Source organism: Seriola dumerili, unplaced genomic scaffold (assembly GCF_002260705.1).
Source record: "Seriola dumerili isolate Sdu_G_001 unplaced genomic scaffold, Sdu_1.0 BDQW01000312.1, whole genome shotgun sequence".
Taxonomy (NCBI): Eukaryota; Metazoa; Chordata; class Actinopteri; order Carangiformes; family Carangidae; genus Seriola; species Seriola dumerili.
Window position 1 is genome coordinate 535,147 of NW_019174567.1, and position 23,338 is coordinate 558,484.

Here is a 23,338-nt window from a genome sequence, read left to right on the forward strand (position 1 = left end):
GCTAAAGGTCAAAGGTCAAGCTCACAGTGACCTCACAAAACACTTTTTCCTTAATCAAGACAGTTATTATGACAGAATTTCACATGAATGGTTCATATTTTATATTTTTTTTACTTTTATCATGAGGCTGCAGAAAGGCTAGAACATGTGATAAAGGTGAAGCTGAATACTTTCTGAATGCAGAGTAAATATACAATTTTATTTTTCTCTCTCATCTTCTCCACAGAAGTGACGGGACAATATTCCTCCTCCGTCTTTGTCAGAGATGGAGATGACGTCACTATGTCCTGTAAATATGTGTTCAATGATCAGGATGAATGTGACAGGACTAACTGGATCTTAATTGGCTCAAGAAACACACACCTGGTTAGACAAGGGAAGATTGTTAAAGATGCCAACCCTAAATCAGACAGACTGAGTCTGACAGAGAACTGTTCTCTGGTTCTGAAGAAGGTCACAGCCAGAGACACTGATCGCTACGACTGTCAACAGTCTAGATCAGGACAACATGATCAATACACTCTGGTTTATCTGTCTGTTGTTACCAGTGAGTATTTACATCAAACTGTCTGTTAGAACAAAACACTGAAACTTTACAATCATGATGATTATTACAGTGATGAAGTTCATTTCTCTCTTGTCTTTCTCTCTCAATGTCTCCGTCTTCACCAGTGACTGAACAGAAGGACGGTGATGAGGTGAAGTTTACCTGCTCTGTATCAGCTGCTCCAGGTCTCACACACACAGTGAAGTGGCTGCATGAGCGTCAGAATGTGGATGAAGGCAACACAGACATAAAGACATCACAGTCTAAGAGCTCAGCTACTGTCACGTTTCCTTCCTCTCTTCTCAAGAAGCCAAAGTATCATGAGTTGTTTCAGTGTGAAGTGACTGATGGTCTCAGAGAAAAGTGCAGCTGTTTACCTTCAGTGCTCCGTCCTCAGGTGAGAAACCAGGTGAGTGTATGATGAGCTGTTTATTAATTCACCTTTAATCTGATGTTGAATTGTTGGGTTTTGTTCTTTCATTTGTCCAGGTGAGGACAGGACAACAACTGTCCAAACAACAACTGAAACAGGAAGAATTCCCGGATGGACCCAGCAGCACCTGACCACAGTGACACGTCACCTACACAACCAGGTACTGACTCAGACTTTAGAGAAAGCTGCAACCACAACGTTTAGTTTTCTAATATTTCCATCCTCTTCCCAGACTGGCGGTTATACGCTGCTGTGGCCGGGGCTTCGGCAGCACTCTTGGTAATCAGACTGACACTTGGCTGGGTGGAAATATTGATTAGTTCGAGTTTGTTTTTTTCATTTCAAAACCAAAAAAACAACAAAACCAAGTTATTTAGGTTTTCTTTTTCTTTTAAAAATGAAAAAAAGTGAAAAACAGAACTGAACCGAATTTGAATGTTTCTTGTTTATGTTGAAACTCGACCTCAGAGGTCAATAATGTGTAAAACAGCCACGGTATATGTAGTTATGGTTACTTTGCTCTTAATGATTGAATCAATAGCCTAAAAGCTGCTGATATGACCATGATCAATACAGCTGTGGCAATCGATTTGTCCACCATGTGATTGTAGTGTCGGCTACAAGCAGCAGCAGCTCGATCATGGAGGAGAATATCAGGTGATTTGATGAGAGGATGAACAATGATCTGGTGACAGTGGAGACCTCTGCTGGTCACTGTAGACAACACTGTCTGGGAAGGACCACACAGTGTTGATCAGGTTATTAATATGTATATAATATAAGTAAATAATACATCACACACTTCTGATGACACATTTTTCATGTCTTAATGCAAATGAAAAGATCTTTATCTGTCTGTCTGTGTTTGTAGAATTTTACACTTTATAGAAAGGCCACTCGTTCCTCTTGGCTTTTATTTTGAAATATTTACCTTTACTTCCATGCCACATGACTACCTTTCTTCATTATTCAATTCAACAAGGAAAAATAAAGTTTCTTCTAATTTGATGTTTTTGTTTTTCATGTTTTAATTCTGACAATAAAAACACTTTTTGTTGTTTTTTGTTTGTTTTATTAATTTTTAGTTTAAAAAAAAAAAAAAAAACTCCTTAAATGTTTCGTCCAATTTTCTTTTGTTTTTTGTTTTTTGTGTTTTAATTCTGACAATAAAAAAAAACTGTTTTTTGCTTTTTGCTTTTTGTTTTTTGCTTTTTGCTTTTTGTTTTCAGGATTTTAAACAGAAGAAGAAAATGTTTGAGTGTTTTTATTCTACTTTCATTTCCAGGTTGGCTGAGGCTTGTTATCGTGTCTGTGGGTTTAACCGTGCTCATCCTGAGTGTCGTGACAGTCGACATATGGACGAGATCTAAAGGTGAGAACTTTCACGGATGAGTTTGGATGAACCTGGATTCACAGTGTGGAAACTAAACTCGACTCTTTTGCGACTTTTCAGGCAACAAAACACAGACGGACGACGACGATGTGAGTGAGTGAACATTCAAACGTCCGTCTTTGTGGTAGTTCAGTCAAACAATACATTTGATTCAAAGTGCAGGATCACCATGGCAACATGGTACCAACACACTTTACAATTAAAGTAGAAGCAGATAAAATAATGAAAATGAAAAATAAACATGTACTTGTTCCCTCAGGCGCATAATGATGAAGATGAAGATGAAGATGAAGACAAAGTGAACTATGAAAACGTTTGACTCCACTGATCAACAACGTCAGCATCAACTACCCGAGCATTTAAAACCTTTAAAAACTACGGTGGCCCTGAAGCTCAACACGCTGCACCTGAAGCAAACATCTTCACCTGTTAGAGCGCGTACCAAGAAGGTGTAGTCCTAACCGCAGCGGCACAGGTTCGAGTCCCACCTGTGGTTCTCTGCCACAAGTCATCCCCTCTGACTTCCTGACTTTCCTGTCTCTATCAGAATAAAGGCATAACATGAAGAGACAGTGATGAGCCTGGACGGGACGCACTTGCATGGACGTCTTACAGGCGAATACCTCCATGTTCACTTGATGTTCAGTGGTTTTAACTTCACGAAGCGTTGAACAACAAGCGTGTCCCGGCAGGTTCGTCACTTTTTAGTGTCCCCCTGGAAACGCCTCCGCTGTGTTGGGAGTGTTTGCAGCAGGTGTGTTGTCAAAATGTTTTCTGAGATACTTTTTGTTTTTTCTGTTTTCATGTGTTTTGTTGAGTTGCAGTGTGTTGAGCTTCAGGGCCACCGTACTTTACACCAAAAAACAGATGTACATTTTACAAAAGCCGTCAGAGACACGTGATTTTCTTCGTGTAATACTCATGTGTTTCACCGGCTTTTGGGCTGAAATCATTATTTAAAACAAATCAAAAACTTGCCTCTCCGGGCTTCCATACCTTCGTGTTTTGATGGATGAAAGGATTTGTCAGAGTTTCCATTGAAGTGTTTGTAAATGCCTTTTGACTTTGCCTCATTCTTATTATTTATCTTACTCAGGAACTATTGTAATAACAGATTATATGTTTGCTGAATTCAAATATGTTTAATTATGTGTTCATTATGTTTAATTGATTATTGTAGAATAAACCTGTAAGTCCAGTGACGGGACTCTGGATCTTTTTTTCTGGTCTTGCCCTGAGCTCAAGAGTTTCTGAGACGATGTTTTTCATCAGCGCAGCGACATTTACAGCAACAGCTGACCGTCTCTCTGATATCATCACCAACCCGTCATATGAAGAATTATAATTACAATCAGAACTCAGACTTTGAGGGTGAAACACCGCAGTGGACCGGAAGTGTTTTGTGCTTTTGGTCGGTTCTGTGACTTTCACCCTCAGATCCATCAGACAGTCATTCAGCTCTCAGTCTGTTAAAGTCTCTCTCATTTCCCTGTGAAGCAGGAGTTTCATCATCAGTCCAGTCAGAGCAGCAGCCAGCGGCTCGTGTCCTTCATGTCCAAGTCGAACCACAGCTTCCTCATCTGCTGCTGCACGTTAAGAAATCTCTCTACAGCTCGTTTCCCAACACGTCACCCTGCACTGGGGTTCACAGGATGTGACAGCTGACCTCTGCTGATTGGTGCTTAGACCGCTGATTATGATTGTTAATGGATTATTAATCTGCCTTTGCATGAGAGAATTAACACAATTCTTAACATGTAAAAGTAAAAAACTAAACTTTAGCTGCTCAAATTGAGAAGTTCAGGAGGGAGAGGTGAGAAGCTGATACGTTCTGCCCACGGAAGAAGAGAGAGAGAGAGAGAGAGAGACAGACAGAGAGAGAGAGAGAGAGACAGAGAGAGAGAGAGACAGAGAGAGAGACAGACAGAGAGAGAGAGAGACAGAGAGAGACAGACAGAGAGAGAGACAGAGAGAGAGAGAGACAGAGAGAGAGACAGACAGAGAGAGAGAGAGAGAGAGACAGAGGGAGAGAATGAGGAAGTGACACTACAAACAGGGAGGAGAGGCTTCATTTCTCTCAAACACACATCAGTTCTCAGACACAGAGAAACTCAGACACGATGACTGAAATCAGGATTAAAATGTCTTTATTTCTGATACTCGGGCTCCAGATCATAGGTAAGGATGTATAACGAAACTTTATTGATATCACTGATGATACATTACTACATTTATCTAATGAGGACGGTTCAATTTGCTGTTTGACTTTCATGTGATGAGTTTTGTGAACTAACAATGGGACACATTTGTTTAGTCAGTTTCTGGTTCATGTTTCTCTCTCATCTTCTCCACAGAAGTGACGGGACAATATTCCTCCTCCGTCTTTGTCAGAGATGGAGATGACGTCACTATGTCCTGTAAATATGTGTTCAATGGTCAGGTTAAATGTGACAGTACTTACTGGATCTTAATTGGCTCAAGAAACACAGTCCTGGTTAGACAAGGGAAGATTGTTAAAGATGCCAACCCTAAATCAGACAGACTGAGTCTGACAGAGAACTGTTCTCTGGTTCTGAAGAAGGTCACAGCCAGAGACACTGATCGCTACGACTGTCAACAGTCTAGATCAGGATATGATCAATACACTCTGGTTTACCTGTCTGTTGTTACCAGTGAGTATTTACATCAAACTGTGTGTTAGAACAAAACACTGAAACTTTACAATCATGATGATTATTACAGTGATGAAGTTCATTTCTCTCTTGTCTTTCTCTCTCAATGTCTCCGTCTTCACCAGTGACTGAACAGAAGGACGGTGATGAGGTGAAGTTTACCTGCTCTGTATCAGCTGCTCCAGGTCTCACACACACAGTGAAGTGGCTGCATGAGCGTCAGAATGTGGATGAAGGCAACACAGACATAAAGACATCACAGTCTAAGAGCTCAGCTACTGTCACGTTTCCTTCCTCTCTTCTCAAGAAGCCAAAGTATCATGAGTTGTTTCAGTGTGAAGTGACTGATGGTCTCAGAGGAAAAGTGCAGCTGTTTACCTTCAGTGCTCCGTCCTCAGGTGAGAAACCAGGTGAGTGTATGATGAGCTGTTTATAATCACCTTAATCTGATGTGAATGACAAACTCACTTAGTTTATTTCATGTGTTCATGATGATATTGTTCTTTTCCATTGAGCTCCTGCAGATGATAACTGATGAAGCGTTTCCTCACCACAGACGTTTGTTGGGTTTTGTTCTTTCATTTGTCCAGGTGAGGACAGGACAACAACTGTCCAAACAACAACTGAAAACAGGAAGAATTCCTGGATGGACCCAGCAGCACCTGACCACAGTGACACGTCACCTACACAACCAGGTACTGACTCAGACTTTAGAGAAAGCTGCAACCACAATGTTTAGTTTTCTAATATTTCCATCCTCTTCCCAGACTGGCGGTTATACGCTGCTGTGGCCGGGGCTTCGGCAGCACTCTTGGTAATCATCGTGGCGCTGATCATATGGAAGAGAGCGAAAGGTGAGAACGTTCACAGAACAAACCTTTGACAGGATCTGGAGCGGTTTTCTCTGTGGAAGCTCAACTGGACTTTTGTTCCTCTTAGGGAGGAAACCACAGAAGGACGAACATGCGGAAAATGCAGAGCAGGTACTTCAGATTCTTTGAGTTGATGCAAAACAGAATATTTTAAAGGAGTAGATACGATATGGGAAATATGCTAATTCACTGTCTGCACGATTAGCTTAGCTTAGCATAAAGCAGGAGGAGACAGCGAGCCCGACTCTTTCCAGAGATCAAAAATACTCACACCTGCACATGAACCTGGTGCAGTGACTCCAGGACGTAGTTACAACACATTTTGTGACAGAAGTGTGAACTGTAACGAGACTGTGTTCGTGCAGGGACAGGGATTAAACCCTACAGAGACCCAGTCGGCTCCAGGAACCAGCCAGGACACGGTGAGATCACACACTACACCCAGTACAAAGTCACACTCACTGTTGATCTGCATTCATCCTTTAAAATGTGTCGTATCTGTCTGAGACGCACACGTGACTCCCGGGTTGAAGTTGCGTTGGCAAGTGACAAGAAAGGGGAAGGAAGATGATGCAGCCGGGCTGCACCAGAATAGACCGGAGGAGCTTGAGGCAGAAAGTCATGAGGAGGAAGTGTCAGGAAAACAGCTCTTAAAAAAGCAGAGATCAAAACACAAAAACAGGAAGTAAAGAAAAACATGAAGGCAACAGGAGTGAGTCATTAACTGTCACTGAGCCGTCTTCATGTTGTCCTCACTGTGCAGGCTGATCCTGACGACGGGGTTTCCTACGCCTCCATCAGCTACACCAAGACCAACGGTAGAGCCCAGGTGAGCTGTCTGACTGGTTGAACTGGATGAACTGGTGATGGTGGTGAGTGAAGAAACACAAGGCTGAGGACAAAAAGTTAAAAAAGAAAAACTCTTCGACCTCGATGGAGAACGTCCTGAGGTCAGAGAAAGATGTGAGGGAGAATTCATGAGGACTGAGAGAATCTGACATTAGGATTTATTACAACACTGTCCAACTGTAGACGGTCGGACAAATCATGAGCTGACTGCCAGTTAAATCTGTCATGTCGAATCCTCATCGTTACGGGTTTCCATTGAGTTCTCCCTCTCCTCTTGGGATGTTTTCATTTTCTGGATTTATCACCAGAAACTCAGAGTCACAGGAACCTGTAGGTTTCCTCCTTTATGACTTGCAGTGATTCCTGAGGTATGAGACTAAGATGAGGAGAAAACCTTAAATACTGAAGTACACCTTTTAAGGAAACCATTAGGAGAAGACTTAAGACTGATTTGTACAACTGCTTTTATTTTTAAGGAAATCTTAACTCAACCCTCTGGAGTCCATTTTGATGTTTGTTGATGTATTATTTCTGTCACACACATTTTAAACCGTCACTATTTCACCAGCATCGGATCCTTTTTTCAGTCTGACAGATTATAAACAGCTTGGAACGCAAGATATATGAAATATAACACAGGCACCTGTGAAAATGTTCATATCTATAGTCATTATCAATCCAAATATTATTATAGAGAAGCTCAGAGTTGTAAAAACTATTATTTTACAACACAGCAGAGATATGTAAGAAATGAAACTATAAAACAGTTTATTTACATGTAAAGGATTTTATTTCAACTCAGTTTTCTGCCTTTTGCACTAAAATGATAAATCATGTAAATCATGGAAAATATGAACAATTCAGACTGAAAGTCCCGCATCAGCACTTTGAGCTGATTGAGGAACCGTCTGAAGCAAAAAGACCCTGAAGTCCATTTATTTTGTCTTTAAAGTGTCTGTTATCTGTTTGTATGTGAGATCAATAAACCTGAATCTGCAGCTCGCCTCGGTTCAGTCTCATCAGCTGATGGAAGCTGCAGCAGAATGAACATTTCACTTCATCTACATTAAGTGTGTAATTCACTGAATGTGTGACGCTGTCTCTCTCTTGCTTCTCAGGTACGAGTCAGAGACGACGACGATGATGATGAAGGCGATGCCGTGACCTACAGCACCGTGAAGGTTTCTTCCTCCTCTGCTGGAGCCTCCACTGATCCCAGCGACGTCTACGCCAACGTCAACAAGACAGACAGATAAGACGCCGCGGCAGCTGAGAACCGTTTCACCAGCTTTGGATGTTTGTTGTTGTTTCAGAATGAACGAGTCTTCACCACCTTCACCTGTCAGATAGATCCAGAGAGGACAGATCCGTCAGATAGATCCAGAGGGGACAGATCCGTCAGTTAGATCCAGAGAGGACAGATCCGTCAGATAGATCCAGAGGGGACAGATCTGTCAGTTAGACCCAGAGAGGACAGATCCATCAGATAGATCCAGAGAGGACAGATCTATCAGATAGATCCAGAGGGGACAGATCCGTCAGATAGATCCAGAGAGGACAGATCTGTCAGATAGATCCAGAGAGGACAGATCCATCAGATAGATCCAGAGAGGACAGATCCGTCAGATAGATCCAGAGAGGACAGATCCATCAGTTAAATCCAGAGAGGACAGATCCATCAGTTAGACACAGAGGGGACAGATCCGTCAGTTAGACCCAGAGAGGACAGATCCGTCACTTAGACCCAGAGGGGACAGATCCGTCAGATAGACCCAGAGAGGACAGATCCGTCAGATAGATCCAGAGAGGACAGATCCGTCAGATAGACCCAGAGAGGACAGATCCGTCAGATAGATCCAGAGAGGACAGATCCGTCAGTTAGATCCAGAGAGGACAGATCCGTCAGTTAAATCCAGAGAGGACAGATCCATCAGTTAGACACAGAGGGGACAGATCCGTCAGTTAGACCCAGAGAGGACAGATCCGTCACTTAGACCCAGAGGGGACAGATCCGTCAGTTAGATCCAGGGAGGACAGATCCGTCACTTAGATCGGGGAGGACAGATCCGTCAGATAGATCCAGAGAGGACAGATCCGTCAGTTAGATCCAGAGGGGACAGATCCGTCAGATAGATCCAGAGAGGACAGATCCGTCAGATAGATCCAGAGAGGACAGATCCGTCAGTTAGATCCAGAGAGGACAGATCCGTCAGTTAAATCCAGAGAGGACAGATCCATCAGTTAGACACAGAGGGGACAGATCCGTCAGTTAGACCCAGAGAGGACAGATCCGTCACTTAGACCCAGAGGGGACAGATCCGTCAGATAGACCCAGAGAGGACAGATCCGTCAGATAGATCCAGAGAGGACAGATCCGTCAGATAGACCCAGAGAGGACAGATCCGTCAGATAGATCCAGAGAGGACAGATCCGTCAGTTAGATCCAGAGAGGACAGATCCGTCAGATAGATCCAGAGAGGACAGATCCGTCAGATAGATCCAGAGAGGACAGATCCGTCAGTTAGACCCAGAGAGGACAGATCCGTCAGATAGATCCAGAGAGGACAGATCCGTCAGATAGATCCAGAGAGGACAGATCCGTCAGATAGACCCAGAGGGGACAGATCCATCAGATAGATCCAGAGAGGACAGATCCGTCAGTTAGATCCAGAGAGGACAGATCCGTCAGATAGATCCAGAGAGGACAGATCTGTCAGATAGATCTAGAGGGGACAGATCTGGAGGGAGAGGGGGAAGCAGCAGAGTCATTTCCAAGATGGATTGCTGTAAAATGCTTATTGTCCAGAAGTGGGTGTAGTAGGTTCATTAGTGTGTAAAAAGATGAAGCGATCACTCTGCCTTTATATCTCTGCTTTCTGTGCTTAAAACATTCCGCCAGTAGCCACTTTATTAGGTACACCTTCTCATTAATGCAGATATCTGTCCTTATGTTTATCCTTTATTGTCATTGTGTGAAGACGTGATTAAACAGGACGTATTTTTAACATTCATCATGTTATTCTTGGTGTCTACTTACATAGATTTACTTGTTTCAGTGTTTCAGAAAGACGTTATTTCTTTTATACTTTACTCCAGTTTGAAACTACAGTCAGGGCTCTTTAAGAACCCCACCAACACCCCCCCCCCCCCCCTCGTGGAAGATGACCAATCACAGCACACTGGGCTTTTCCCCCGCAACTTCACGTTCCGCCCAAGTCTTGCTGTCTCGCGCAGCTCTAAACAAACGGTAGTGGCTGTTACAATGGCGTCGGTTCTGCCTTATAACTTTGAACCAGAGTCCGATCCTGAACAAGAAGAAGATGATGGACCCGATCCACCTTTTCAAACTGGACTGGAGGAGGAAAACAAGCCTACCCACTGCCTGGAAGCCGGAAGGAGGGAAACGGCGGGAACGTGAGACGAGACGTGCTTTTGTTTTTTTCATCGTCGGACCCTTATGAACTAAAGGAATATAAATAATGGAGGAATTGACAGACAATCGGGCTTCAGGACCACTTCAAAGGTAGGGAGTCAGCTTCGCCATCTTGTTGGTTTATGATCCTGGTAAATCTGAATTAATATTAGTAACTCATAGTTACTGAAAAATGAACTGAACGGTTAATCTGTGGATAATCCGAGTTGACGAGGTTTAGCGCGTCAATACTGATTAACAGTTGATTTATATTTGTGTGCATGTTGCTACGTCACTGGTGAAACATCACAAATGATCAATAATCCTAGAGAACCCTAGATTGAGAAACACAGTGGCTGTGTCTGAAATCACTCACTTCTCCATATATAGTCCACTGTGCCGTCACTTCTGCTTTTCGTCGTGCTATCAGAATATAATCTACTGTGTTCAATAACTGAGTGGGGGGGGGGGGGCAATAATATGCAAATTAAACTGCACCAAATTACAACAGTTTTCTCCAAATTAAAATAATATAGGTATGAATCATATGTGTTTCTCTAAAAAGACATGGTTTACATTAAATATTTTATTCATTTATAACTTGAAAGCAAACAAATAACCATGTTTAACCACCTTTCAGAAAATGTGAATTTTTAATCAAAATATTGAATTGAAAACATGTTGAACAGTAATGTACAAGTCACTTATGTATCACTTTGATTTCAACATTCATGCCTCCGTTTTTATTGTCCTTTTTATTCCTGTTGTAAAAGGGAGCTGTGTGTGTGTGTGTGTGTGTGTGTGTGTGTGTGTGTGTGTGTGTGTGTGTGTGTGTGTGTGTGTGTGTGTGTGTGAGACATGACGTCCTGCATTGGGACTGAATAAATTATGTCAGCATTGAAAGTTGTAATTAACAGTTGATTGAACTGGAAACAGTCACCGACTACAACAGCCCAGGGTTATATATTTATATATATATACAGTATATATAATATTATATATATATATAATATATATGTATGATAAGTTCATATTAATATGGTAATCCCACATCTTTGCTTTCAGGTCATTTTAGTGCGCTAAAGGTTAAAGTCACCACGACCTCACGAAAACACTTTTTAGCCTATTACTTCAAAGACTCACAGCAATTTAATGACCAAACTTTCAACACAATGGTTCATTATTGTCTCTGACTCTGGATAAACACGGAGAGTTGACTGGAAACTAGTCTGAGTGGCGGAGGCGACCACGAGGAGGTGGTTCTAGTTTCTGATGAGTTGATGTTGATGTGGAAGTTGTTGATCAGTGAAGTGTGACAGAGTTTTCATAGTTCACTGCACCATCATCTTCATCATCATTGTTCACCTGTGAAAAACAACACAAAATAACAGAGTAACACTTCACCTCTGAACTCACAGGTTGTGTGGATCAGCCTGAACTCATGTTGGAGCGGATGTTCTCACCTCGAGCTCTGACGAGGAGAACAGTGATCACAGTGATGAGGAGGAGTTCAGCCACACGCATCAGCAACATGATGAAGGTCAGAGCAGAACAATCTGTAGCAGCTGTGGAGAACACATGAGCACAAACAGGTTTTTTACATTAGAAGGGCAGATTTCTAAAAAACAAAGGAGCAGGTTTGTGTGTGAGCTGTGGAAATAAAATCCAAACAACAGAAGATGAATCGAAGATGATCAAGCTGCACACGAGTTTCTCATGAAACAAAACTGAAATCATGATTTGTTTCTTTCCAAAATTGCTCACTGCTCTGATACTGAATGTAAAGCTTTAAACTCACGTCTTCACTTACACAACCTAATGTAGTTGTACAAGTGTGTAAATCCAGTTTTCTAACCCTAATTACTAATTACTAATTAGCAAATGCATCAGCAATAATTAACATTAAAAACCAATGTTTAAAAATTGACAGTTAGACAAGATACAGTTCTTTTTTTGTGGAGTTGGGAAATGTGCAGGAAGTACTACTGCTCCCTCTGCAGGAACTAAGCTGCTTTTTCACTTTGAATCCTTGTGAAGTTGTATTTTTCCTCAGGTCCTCACCTTGACTAACGAAACCAAGAAAACACATTGTTTGGTGGGAAAATATATTGTATTTACAATTTGTTTGGAATAAAAAAGAAACGATGATATGGAACGCAGATTGGTCCAAAACATTTATTTCGTCGTCCATGTTGACACGTCAATTCTGATCAGTTATTGAAGTTACATTTTTCTCAATAAGTAGTTGCCTATAAAAATGCAGATATTAATAATATCAATATTCCCAACTTCTACTCATAGAGACTTTTCTTCTCTTGAAATGATTAGTCCGGGGTCCCCCCTCAGAAATTGATGAAGTGGTAGCAGCCAAATTTAAACGTGTCAAAACACGGATGTCAAAATATACGTTTTTCACCAAATGTTAAAACATTAAATCCATTAATTAAACATAGTTTCTTATTGTTCACGTTGTGATGAGGTGATTTTAATCCGCTCACCTGATGACTGAAGGCAAACAGCTGCACGTTCCCTCTGTTTCTATTCGTCACTTCACACTTGAAGAGCTGATGATGGTTGGACTCGTGAACGTGATGCCGAGTCATAAACTCCACAGTGGCGAAACAGTGAGACTGTGACGTTCCCACGAAGATCTTTATCCACGTCGTTACGACTGAACAGCCACTTCACTGTGCGTCGTTCAGATGTGAACACTGAGCAGAAGAGGACGACCTCATCGTCGACCTTCTGTTCGGTCGCTGGTGAAGATGGTGAGAGAAAGAGTCATCGCTGTAAGAATCATAATGACTGTGATGTTTCAGTGTTTGGTTCTGACAGACAGTTTGATGTAAATACTCACTGGTGACAACAGACAGATCAACCAGAACTTCTGGAGCTTGTTGTCCTCCTGATTTAAACTGCCTGCAGGTGTAAAGACCAACATCCTCAACCTGAGGCCTTCTTCAGAACCAGAGAACAGTTCTGTGTAACACTCAGTCTGTCTGATTTAGATCTGGCTTCTTGGCCAGTCTTCCCCAGTAAAACCAGCTCTATCTCTGGGTGCAGCGAGTGTGTGAAGATCCAGGTCGCACTGTCACATTTAACCTGATCGTCTGTCGCAGTTTCACAAGGCAGAGTGACTTCGTCTCCCACTCTAACAGTGAAGGAGGAGAAATCCTGTCCATTTACTGCTTTGGATGAAATGAGAGAAAAAACGAAGAAAACTCACAACAACAAAAAAACCTCTAAGAGTTTAGATCGACATCTTCAAACAAAATGGAACAACTTGCTGTAAAACATATTCAGATATTGCCTTACCTGTGAAAAGAAGCAGCAGCTTCAGAAATAATGCCTTTTCAATCGCTCTGAACCCAGACATCCTGCTGTCAGTCTCTGTCACAGTTCAGCGCCAAACGCTTCCTAAGTATAGAGCTGTTCTCTTTTTTTAGATGGGCATCACTTGCTCACCATTGTGTCATTTCTAGAACTTGTTACTGAGAAAGGAAGTGGGTTTTCTGTGTGTGTGTGAGGTGATGGTGTAATATTTATTTTAACACTGGGGGAGATACTTTGCAGATGATTTACCCTCCTCCCACTTCATCCCATTCATCCAGGCACTGACATGTTTTCTCAGTCACAGGCTTGCATGTTTTCTGTTCTCTGATTCGCTACTTCCTTCAGACACCCCCCCACCCCACCACCACCACCACCTGGTACATCAAGAACAAGGTGCCAACACCTGTCCCAGGATCTGTGAGGAGGTGCTCGTCGCTGTCCGTGGTGCTGAAGAGGAGGATGCATTCACTGCCCCGTCAGACTGCGCAGCAGCAACGACTACTGAGTAAGTTGACTGCACGTCACATTGTGAACAAGCTCATGGTGAAGTGTGTCTTAGTCTAATCTAAACATTTCTGTCAGGATTGTCGACCTTCGCCTCAGGCAGCCCAAGATCACAGTGTAAAGTTGCCTTTAAGTGGCTGCAGAGATGAAACTGTTTGATAATTTAACACCAGGATTATAGTGACCACATTTATCACGGTTATCAGTATTATCGCAGTATTTTTAAAATGTGCTGAAAATGTTCAGACAATAATAACTTTCACCAAGTTTCTTCATGGAAACTACAAATAAATATTTACCAACACTTTCACCTTTTTAAGTGGGTTTAACGGCGTTTAAAAAACCCGCCTTTACCCTCTGATTTTGGTGGGAAAATGTGTAAGAAGGTTGAAAAATCTCCGGAGGAGCACGGCTGCGTTCCGCTGTGTTTTTGCTGACGCTCTGTGCATGTGTCTGGGAGACGGTTGCTGTTTGATGCCTTACAGAACCTAACATGAGTTATACTAACCACATTAATTAATCATGGTAATCGACCATGGTTATAGTAATAAAACAGTAATACTAACAAACTATTTCTACTACTAACCGTCCGCCGTCTACTAACCAGTAACCATTTCATTTCTAAGAGACATCACTCCTATATATTATATATGTTACAAAACAATGATTAAAACAAGACAATCAACAGTATAATGTGTAGGGCTGTCAGGATGTCAGATTTCACTATTATCATGGTCAAAAGAAGAAGAAGAACAATATTGCTGCAATATCTATAAAAAACCCATCATTGCAATATCTGTCTGTAACTGTTCAACAATGTACAAAAAGAATAAATACACTTCATGGAGGCAACCAGATGAAATGATACACAAAAGCTCCACCAGGTCTAACATCTGCCCTCCTGTAACAAACGAGCCTATAGGTCGTATGTGCGGCAGGTCATTATGACCCACTGGTCGTCATGACTACACCTGTGTCTCAGTTCAGGGTCACGTCCTCCGGAGGACGCGGAGGTGTGGTCCTCTGTAGCCGCCATTCGGTGGTCTACGGAGGATTTCCTCTGCGTGTCACTAGCTGTCGTAGCTCCTGTTGCTTAGCAACCCGGACAACATGTAACGTTTTTCAAAAAAACTTGAGGTTTTAACGGTTCATCCTTCAGACGCTGCACATGAGACCCGTTTGAGTCACAGTGATGCGACTAGACTGTCCCATTTTGAAGGCTCCTTCCAGTGCTGTTATACTTTACATCAGCCTCATGGAATGACTCTCCACCAATCAGATTACTTGGTCAGAACTAACTGTTGAATAAGGCTCTTCACAGTTCACAGAGGTTAAATGATCATGATTGTTTATCACTGATGAGGCCTCAGAGAGTGACGCCCCAAAAACCTCCAGGGAGGACTTTAGTTTTCCACTTGAGTCCAGATGGTAAAACTTTGAGAGCTGTGCTGCTTCTGTTCACACACACATGTTGAAATAGTTCCTCTTTAGTTCTCAGTTTCCTAGTAGCACTGTCTTGTACCATCAGCTGCAGGCGACTGGAGGGCGACGTGTTTGACTTACTTCTGCATTTATGTGTGATGTCAAACATTACCATGAACTCTTACTCAGTTGTGTTGCGGGGACAACAACAGTTGCACAGCTACATCTATAACTCCTTCCTCAACCTTCCTCTTTCCAGGATGATGTAAACATCATGGGCCAAAGTTTAAAATCAAGTGTTGAATGAAAACTGGTGAAATCAGCTCATATCAATGTTTCTAATGTTTGACAGCAAAGTCAGATGCTAAGTTGTGAAAACATCTGAATGAATGAATCGGCTGAAAGATGGAAAAAAGGACTCAAGTCGTTGTAAGGAAGTGACACTTCACTAAAACAGGGAAGTGAACGCCTCCTAAAGAAGCCTCAGCTCATTTGTTCTCTCAGTCGAAGGTGTGAGAAGGAGACAGGAGCACGATGGTTGAACTCAAATGGACTAAATGGATTAAAATGTCTTTGTTTGTGATGCTGGGGCTTCAGTTCACAGGTAAGGACACATATAACACACACAGATAAAGAAACAGTAGAAAACTTGACTAGTGGTGCTTCAGTAACTACAGTCGTAAAACAGCTGAGTGTGTTGTTTGATGTGAACAGAGTTTAATGGAGTCTTAAATCAAGGATAAGATGCATTTACAAAGTTCAGTTGTATTTGTCTCTGACATCACACTGACTGTAAAGACAACAGTCCCGCTCTGAGACGATGGAGGTCCAGTTCACCCCAGGTCGTTTGTGCAGCAGGTTATTATGACATCATATTTAGGTTTTGTTGCTAGGTGATATCTAGTAATGATGACAGGAGCAAAGGGACGTAGTGACGTAGTATAAAGAGAGACAAAGTCCACGTCAGGAGGAGGTGGTGGATGAATGTGACACATTAGAGCTCACTGACAAAATGTCACACTTGGTTCATATCTTATCTGACTGTGGATAAACAGGAAGTGACCTGGAACTAGTCTGAGTGGCGGAGGGATACGACCACGAGCATGTGGTTCTAGTTTTCTCATGTTTCTCTCTCGTCTTCTCAGCAGCTGTCACAGGACAAGATTCCTTCTTTGTCAGAGTTGTCGGAGATGAAGCCGCTCTGCCTTGTAAAAATGCCAGACATGATCAGGATAAATGTGACGCTACGACCTGGACCTTCAGTTCAACTTCTGCATCAGTAGAGCTGGTTGTTCTGGGGAAGATTGGTGAGAACGCCAAGAGTAAATCAGACAGACTGAGTCTGACAGAGAACTGTTCTCTGGTTCTAAAGAACGTCACACGTGAGGATGCTGGTCGTTACGGCTGCAGACAGTTTGACAAGTCAGGACAACAACAAGGTTCAGACTCTGTGGTTGATCTGTCTGTTGTTTCCAGTGAGTATTTACATCAAACTGTCTGTTTTAAAACTCTGAAACTTTACAATCATGATGATTATTACAGTGATGAGGTTCATTTCTCTCTTGTTGTCTTTGTCCCTCAATGTCTCTGTCTTCACCAGTGACTGAACAGAAGGACGGTGATATGGTCGTCTTGCTCTGCTCAGTGTCGGCATATGGCCACTGTGGATACCTAGTGCAGTGGCTGTATGAGGGTATTAAGGATGATTGCATCAACATAGAGTCAACACCTCGTACCTGCTCAGCCCGTGTGTCATTTAACACTGCTCATCTTCATCACAAGTCAAAGTATCAGGAGTCATTCAAGTGTGAAGTGAGAGATATAAACGGAAAGGAACGGCTGCTGTTTACCTTCATCCCTCAGTCCTCAGGAGAGAAAACAGGTTTGTTTATTTGATGGATTTGAATTTTACAGACGACATCATCTTCTTCTGTTGCTGCAGATGGAAAACTTTACACATTTTCTCCTTTGTTGTTTCTGTTTTTGTCTAATTTCACATTCAGTTGTACCAAATGGAAACGGAACAACTCATCAAGGTAGAGACTTCACATCTTACACAGCTCTCTCTCCACTGTGTCAGTGTTGTGTAATCTCTTTAGTTTTAGTATCTGACATGAGGTTGGGTCAGAAAACTGGATTTACACACTTGTACAACTAGACTGGGTCAATAGTGAAGACGTGTTTAAAGCTCTACATTCAGTATCAGAGCAGTGTTTGCAGATTCTTATCGTTGTGTGGTTCTCCTGGTCTTTGCAAACTCTCCTGACATTTCCTGTGAGGTTGTTGGTGTAGATGAAGATGTTTTTCTGACCTTTGTTTCATGAGAAACTCGTGTGCAGCTTGATCATCTTCGATTCATCTTCTGTTGTTTGGATTTTATTTCCACAGCTCACACACAAACCTGCTCCTTTGTTTTTTAGAAATCTGCCCTTCTAATGTAAAAAACCTGTTTGTGCTCATGTGTTCTCCACAGCTGCTACAGATTGTTCTGCTCTGACCTTCATCATGTTGCTGATGCGTGTGGCTGAACTCCTCCTCATCACTGTGATCACTGTTCTCCTCGTCAGAGCTCGAGGTGAGAACATCCGCTCCAACATGAGTTCAGGCTGATCCACACAACCTGTGAGTTCAGAGGTGAAGTGTTACTCTGTGCTTTATTTTCCAGGGAACCAGAGAGCACCTGAATGCAACACTGTGAGTAGAGAACCAGAAACCATCCTCATTTTAAAATGCTGCTGCTAACTGTTCATGTGACTGTGATACGTGGCTGTTAATGTCTCACTGTTTGTGTCTGTGCAGGTCTCAGACTCAGTGAGAAGCACAACAGTGATGCGTTCAGGTGCAGCAGCCAGTCAGGTAAAGATCAGATCAGACAGGAACTGATGGTGCGTTCAGGTTCAGCTGAATCAGCTGTGAACTGTGTTCAGTTTCAACACATCAACAGTCAGCTGGGAGGGAACTCTGGGAGTCTGGGTAGTTTTAAATTTATTAACATTTATTTGTTCTGTTATTTTGTGTTGTTTTTCACAGGTGAACAATGATGATGAAGATGATGGTGCAGTGAACTATGAAAACTCTGTCACACTTCACTGATCAACAACTTCCACATCAACATCAACTCATCAGAAACTAGAGCCACCTCCTCGTGGTCGTATCCCTCCACCACTCAGTTCCAGGTCACTTCCTGTTTATCCAGAGTCAGAGAAAATATGAACCATTGTGTGAAAATTTGTCATAATTGCTGTAAAGTCTTGAGTAATGGCTAAAAAGTGTTTTGTGAGGTCATGGTGACCTTTGACCTTTAGCCACTAAAACGTAATCAGTTCATCCTTGAATCCAAGTGAATGTTTCTGCCAAATTTGAAGTTATTCCTTAAAAGTGTAATTGAGATTTTGTGTCCAAGAGAATGAGACGGACAAACAATCCAAAAACAAGATGAGACAGAAACTTTATTTCCTTTCATTGTGATTCGTCTTTGCCACCGACAGTCAGAGCTGTAGGCAAAACAATGAAAATAAAACAAAAAGTTTTTATTCTTCGTGTTCACAGGAAGTGACTTCATTGTCATTCATAACGTTGCTGTAAACATGTTTTCGATGGCTGTCCATTGTGTTTTTGTAAATTTTGTAGTGTGGCTTTGAATGAGTTTTCAGCCTGAACAGAGACTCTTTATTATAACTGAAAACTGTATAATCTGCCTCTTACACAGTGTTTTGTCCAAGTGCACCAAACATTTTACAGTTTTTGCTATAGATATTGATGTTCTTCTTGAAGCTCTGTATAACTGGATTACTCCGGATATAGAAGCTGTTGCTGTTTTAACTCTCCAAACTTATAAACTATCATTATTTGATTTTGTGTCTCCGACTGAAATTTCTTGCACTCTCCCAGTTTGGTTCAAATTCAGTTTGTAAGACAGAAAAAAATTTGTGTCTGTTGGTGACAAGAAGCAGAAAAAAATGAGATGGAGTCCCCCAAGGACTGATTCTTGGGCCTCTTCTTTTCAAACTCTACTTGCTCACACAAACTCAAACTTTGCAACGCAGCATAATCTGTCAGTATAATTAGACAGATGAACCATTTTCATCCTTTCAAACAAAATTAAAACTGAAGTTTTAAAGTCCAAAGTTCCTCAGGGAAGAAGACAGTGGTGCAGCAGCAAAGACACCGGGCAGAACATCCACATCTTTTTATATGGATGTGTGTGATTGGAAGGTGTATGTAGCATGCGACTTTACAATAGACCATATTCACAGGGCAGCCATTTTCCTCTGATGTTTACATTCACTTTCCTTTGACCACATTGATAAATGGGCAGATGAATTTTCCAGATGTTGAAGGAAAAAACTGATCCACACTGGAAACACTGTAAGCTAATGCTAGGCTAGCAAACGTGAAGTTTGCAATTAACATAAATGTCAATGTTAGCGCTGCTAAAGTTGTCAGATTACAAATTAATTCACTGGCTTGTGTAAACTTTACATTAACTAATGTTATATACTTTCATAATCAACCTGCATCAATGATACAGTAATTTGACAGCGGAGCAAGTGCTTCACTGCTAACTTAACCAGGTGAAAAGATAGCAAGGTAGCTAATGTTACATTGCTAGCTTGATTACATCTAGTGTGTTTCACTTCCAGGCTGAACTAAACATGTCTGAGATCTGTGTTAATATTTCAGAATGACTTTATTTCTTTCCACTTGTATCATGTAGCTCTATCAAACGGTAATGTTAGCTAAGAAGTGGTTAAATGCTAACGTTAGTTGTTGTATGACTTGTAACCTGGGACACAGCAGTACAACTGACAGCATTTGAGCTTTCCACCCTGACTGTGACGTCAGAGGAAAATGGCCGCTGTGTGAATATGGTCTATGACTGACAACTGTCGAGCTACTATAAGGCTCTTCACAGTTCACAGAGGTTAAATGATCATGATTGTTTATCACTGATGAGGCCTCAGAGAGTGACGCCCCAAAAACCTCCAGGGAGGACTTTAGTTTTCCACTTGAGTCCAGATGGTAAAACTTTGAGAGCTGTGCTGCTTCTGTTCACACACACATGTTGAAATAGTTCCTCTTTAGTTCTCAGTTTCCTAGTAGCACTGTCTTGTACCATCAGCTGCAGGCGACTGGAGGGCGACGTGTTTGACTTACTTCTGCATTTATGTGTGATGTCAAACATTACCATGAACTCTTACTCAGTTGTGTTGCGGGGACAACAGTTGCACAGCTACATCTATAACTCCTTCCTCAACCTTCCTCTTTTCAGGATGATGTAAACATCATGGGCCAAAGTTTAAAATCAAGTGTTGAATGAAAACTGGTGAAATCAGCTCATATCAATGTTTCTAATGTTTGACAGCAAAGTCAGATGCTAAGTTGTGAAAACATCTGAATGAATGAATCGGCTGAAAGATGGAAAAAAGGACTCAAGTCGTTGTAAGGAAGTGACACTTCACTAAAACAGGGAAGTGAACGCCTCCTAAAGAAGCCTCAGCTCATTTGTTCTCTCAGTCGAAGGTGTGAGAAGGAGACAGGAGCACGATGGTTGAACTCAAATGGACTAAATGGATTAAAATGTCTTTGTTTGTGATGCTGGGGCTTCAGTTCACAGGTAAGGACACATATAACACACACAGATAAAGAAACAGTAGAAAACTTGACTAGTGGTGCTTCAGTAACTACAGTCGTAAAACAGCTGAGTGTGTTGTTTGATGTGAACAGAGTTTAATGGAGTCTTAAATCAAGGATAAGATGCATTTACAAAGTTCAGTTGTATTTGTCTCTGACATCACACTGACTGTAAAGACAACAGTCCCGCTCTGAGACGATGGAGGTCCAGTTCACCCCAGGTCGTTTGTGCAGCAGGTTATTATGACATCATATTTAGGTTTTGTTGCTAGGTGATATCTAGTAATGATGACAGGAGCAAAGGGACGTAGTGACGTAGTATAAAGAGAGACAAAGTCCACGTCAGGAGGAGGTGGTGGATGAATGTGACACATTAGAGCTCACTGACAAAATGTCACACTTGGTTCATATCTTATCTGACTGTGGATAAACAGGAAGTGACCTGGAACTAGTCTGAGTGGCGGAGGGATACGACCACGAGCATGTGGTTCTAGTTTTCTCATGTTTCTCTCTCGTCTTCTCAGCAGCTGTCACAGGACAAGATTCCTTCTTTGTCAGAGTTGTCGGAGATGAAGCCGCTCTGCCTTGTAAAAATGCCAGACATGATCAGGATAAATGTGACGCTACGACCTGGACCTTCAGTTCAACTTCTGCATCAGTAGAGCTGGTTGTTCTGGGGAAGATTGGTGAGAACGCCAAGAGTAAATCAGACAGACTGAGTCTGACAGAGAACTGTTCTCTGGTTCTAAAGAACGTCACACGTGAGGATGCTGGTCGTTACGGCTGCAGACAGTTTGACAAGTCAGGACAACAACAAGGTTCAGACTCTGTGGTTGATCTGTCTGTTGTTTCCAGTGAGTATTTACATCAAACTGTCTGTTTTAAAACACTAAACTTTACAATCATGATGATTATTACAGTGATGAGGTTCATTTCTCTCTTGTTGTCTTTGTCCCTCAATGTCTCCGTCTTCACCAGTGACTGAACAGAAGGACGGTGATATGGTCGTCTTGCTCTGCTCAGTGTCGGCATATGGCCACTGTGGATACCTAGTGCAGTGGCTGTATGAGGGTATTAAGGATGATTGCATCAACATAGAGTCAACACCTCGTACCTGCTCAGCCCGTGTGTCATTTAACACTGCTCATCTTCATCACAAGTCAAAGTATCAGGAGTCATTCAAGTGTGAAGTGACAGATATAAACGGAAAGGAACGGCTGCTGTTTACCTTCATCCCTCAGTCCTCAGGAGAGAAAACAGGTTTGTTTATTTGATGGATTTGAATTTTACAGACGACATCATCTTCTTCTGTTGCTGCAGATGGAAAACTTTACACATTTTCTCCTTTGTTGTTTCTGTTTTTGTCTAATTTCACATTCAGTTGTACCAAATGGAAACGGAACAACTCATCAAGGTAGAGACTTCACATCTTACACAGCTCTCTCTCCACTGTGTCAGTGTTGTGTAATCTCTTTAGTTTTAGTATCTGACATGAGGTTGGGTCAGAAAACTGGATTTACACACTTGTACAACTAGACTGGGTCAATAGTGAAGACGTGTTTAAAGCTCTACATTCAGTATCAGAGCAGTGTTTGCAGATTCTTATCGTTGTGTGGTTCTCCTGGTCTTTGCAAACTCTCCTGACATTTCCTGTGAGGTTGTTGGTGTAGATGAAGATGTTTTTCTGACCTTTGTTTCATGAGAAACTCGTGTGCAGCTTGATCATCTTCGATTCATCTTCTGTTGTTTGGATTTTATTTCCACGGCTCACACACAAACCTGCTCCTTTGTTTTTTAGAAATCTGCCCTTCTAATGTAAAAAACCTGTTTGTGCTCATGTGTTCTCCACAGCTGCTACAGATTGTTCTGCTCTGACCTTCATCATGTTGCTGATGCGTGTGGCTGAACTCCTCCTCATCACTGTGATCACTGTTCTCCTCGTCAGAGCTCGAGGTGAGAACATCCGCTCCAACATGAGTTCAGGCTGATCCACACAACCTGTGAGTTCAGAGGTGAAGTGTTACTCTGTGCTTTATTTTCCAGGGAACCAGAGAGCACCTGAATGCAACACTGTGAGTAGAGAACCAGAAACCATCCTCATTTTAAAATGCTGCTGCTAACTGTTCATGTGACTGTGATACGTGGCTGTTAATGTCTCACTGTTTGTGTCTGTGCAGGTCTCAGACTCAGTGAGAAGCACAACAGTGATGCGTTCAGGTGCAGCAGCCAGTCAGGTAAAGATCAGATCAGACAGGAACTGATGGTGC

At 42.0% G+C, this 23,338-nt stretch overlaps 3 protein-coding genes and 1 long non-coding RNA gene across 6 annotated transcripts; all 4 read left to right on the forward strand.

Moving 5' to 3' along the window:
• The first annotated feature begins 1,074 nt into the window (after positions 1–1,074).
• Positions 1,075–2,467, forward strand: LOC111231675. Its single transcript, XR_002665506.1, has 3 exons — positions 1,075–1,140; positions 2,266–2,352; positions 2,434–2,467. It is a non-coding gene; the product is annotated as an uncharacterized LOC111231675 (long non-coding RNA).
• A 2,549-nt stretch (positions 2,468–5,016) lies between these two features.
• LOC111231676 lies at positions 5,017–8,383 on the forward strand. Its single transcript, XM_022758886.1, has 8 exons — positions 5,017–5,045; positions 5,171–5,455; positions 5,636–5,740; positions 5,813–5,899; positions 5,985–6,028; positions 6,283–6,339; positions 6,681–6,746; positions 7,885–8,383. Coding segments are annotated over exons 1-8 (783 nt in total). The 5' UTR covers positions 5,017–5,044; the 3' UTR covers positions 8,023–8,383.
• Positions 8,384–15,872: 7,489 nt separating this feature from the next.
• LOC111231682 lies at positions 15,873–18,649 on the forward strand. Of its 3 annotated transcripts, none has more exons than XM_022758896.1 (8): positions 15,873–16,041; positions 16,583–16,912; positions 17,038–17,319; positions 17,441–17,473; positions 17,911–18,012; positions 18,103–18,131; positions 18,237–18,293; positions 18,468–18,649. In XM_022758896.1, the coding sequence occupies exons 1-8, from the start codon at positions 15,972–15,974 to the stop codon at positions 18,528–18,530; spliced, it is 966 nt and encodes a 321-aa protein (XP_022614617.1). In that variant the 5' UTR covers positions 15,873–15,971; the 3' UTR covers positions 18,531–18,649. The 3 variants fall into 3 exon arrangements, with proteins under 3 accessions (XP_022614617.1, XP_022614618.1, XP_022614619.1); XM_022758897.1 differs by having other exon boundaries at positions 16,586–16,912; XM_022758898.1 differs by lacking the exon at positions 17,441–17,473.
• Positions 18,650–20,885: 2,236 nt separating this feature from the next.
• LOC111231694 lies at positions 20,886–23,332 on the forward strand. Its single transcript, XM_022758913.1, has 7 exons — positions 20,886–21,054; positions 21,596–21,925; positions 22,050–22,331; positions 22,453–22,485; positions 22,923–23,024; positions 23,115–23,143; positions 23,249–23,332. Exons 1-7 carry the CDS (start codon positions 20,985–20,987, stop codon positions 23,330–23,332), a joined length of 930 nt encoding a protein of 309 aa, XP_022614634.1. The 5' UTR covers positions 20,886–20,984.
• The last annotated feature ends 6 nt before the right edge of the window (positions 23,333–23,338 follow it).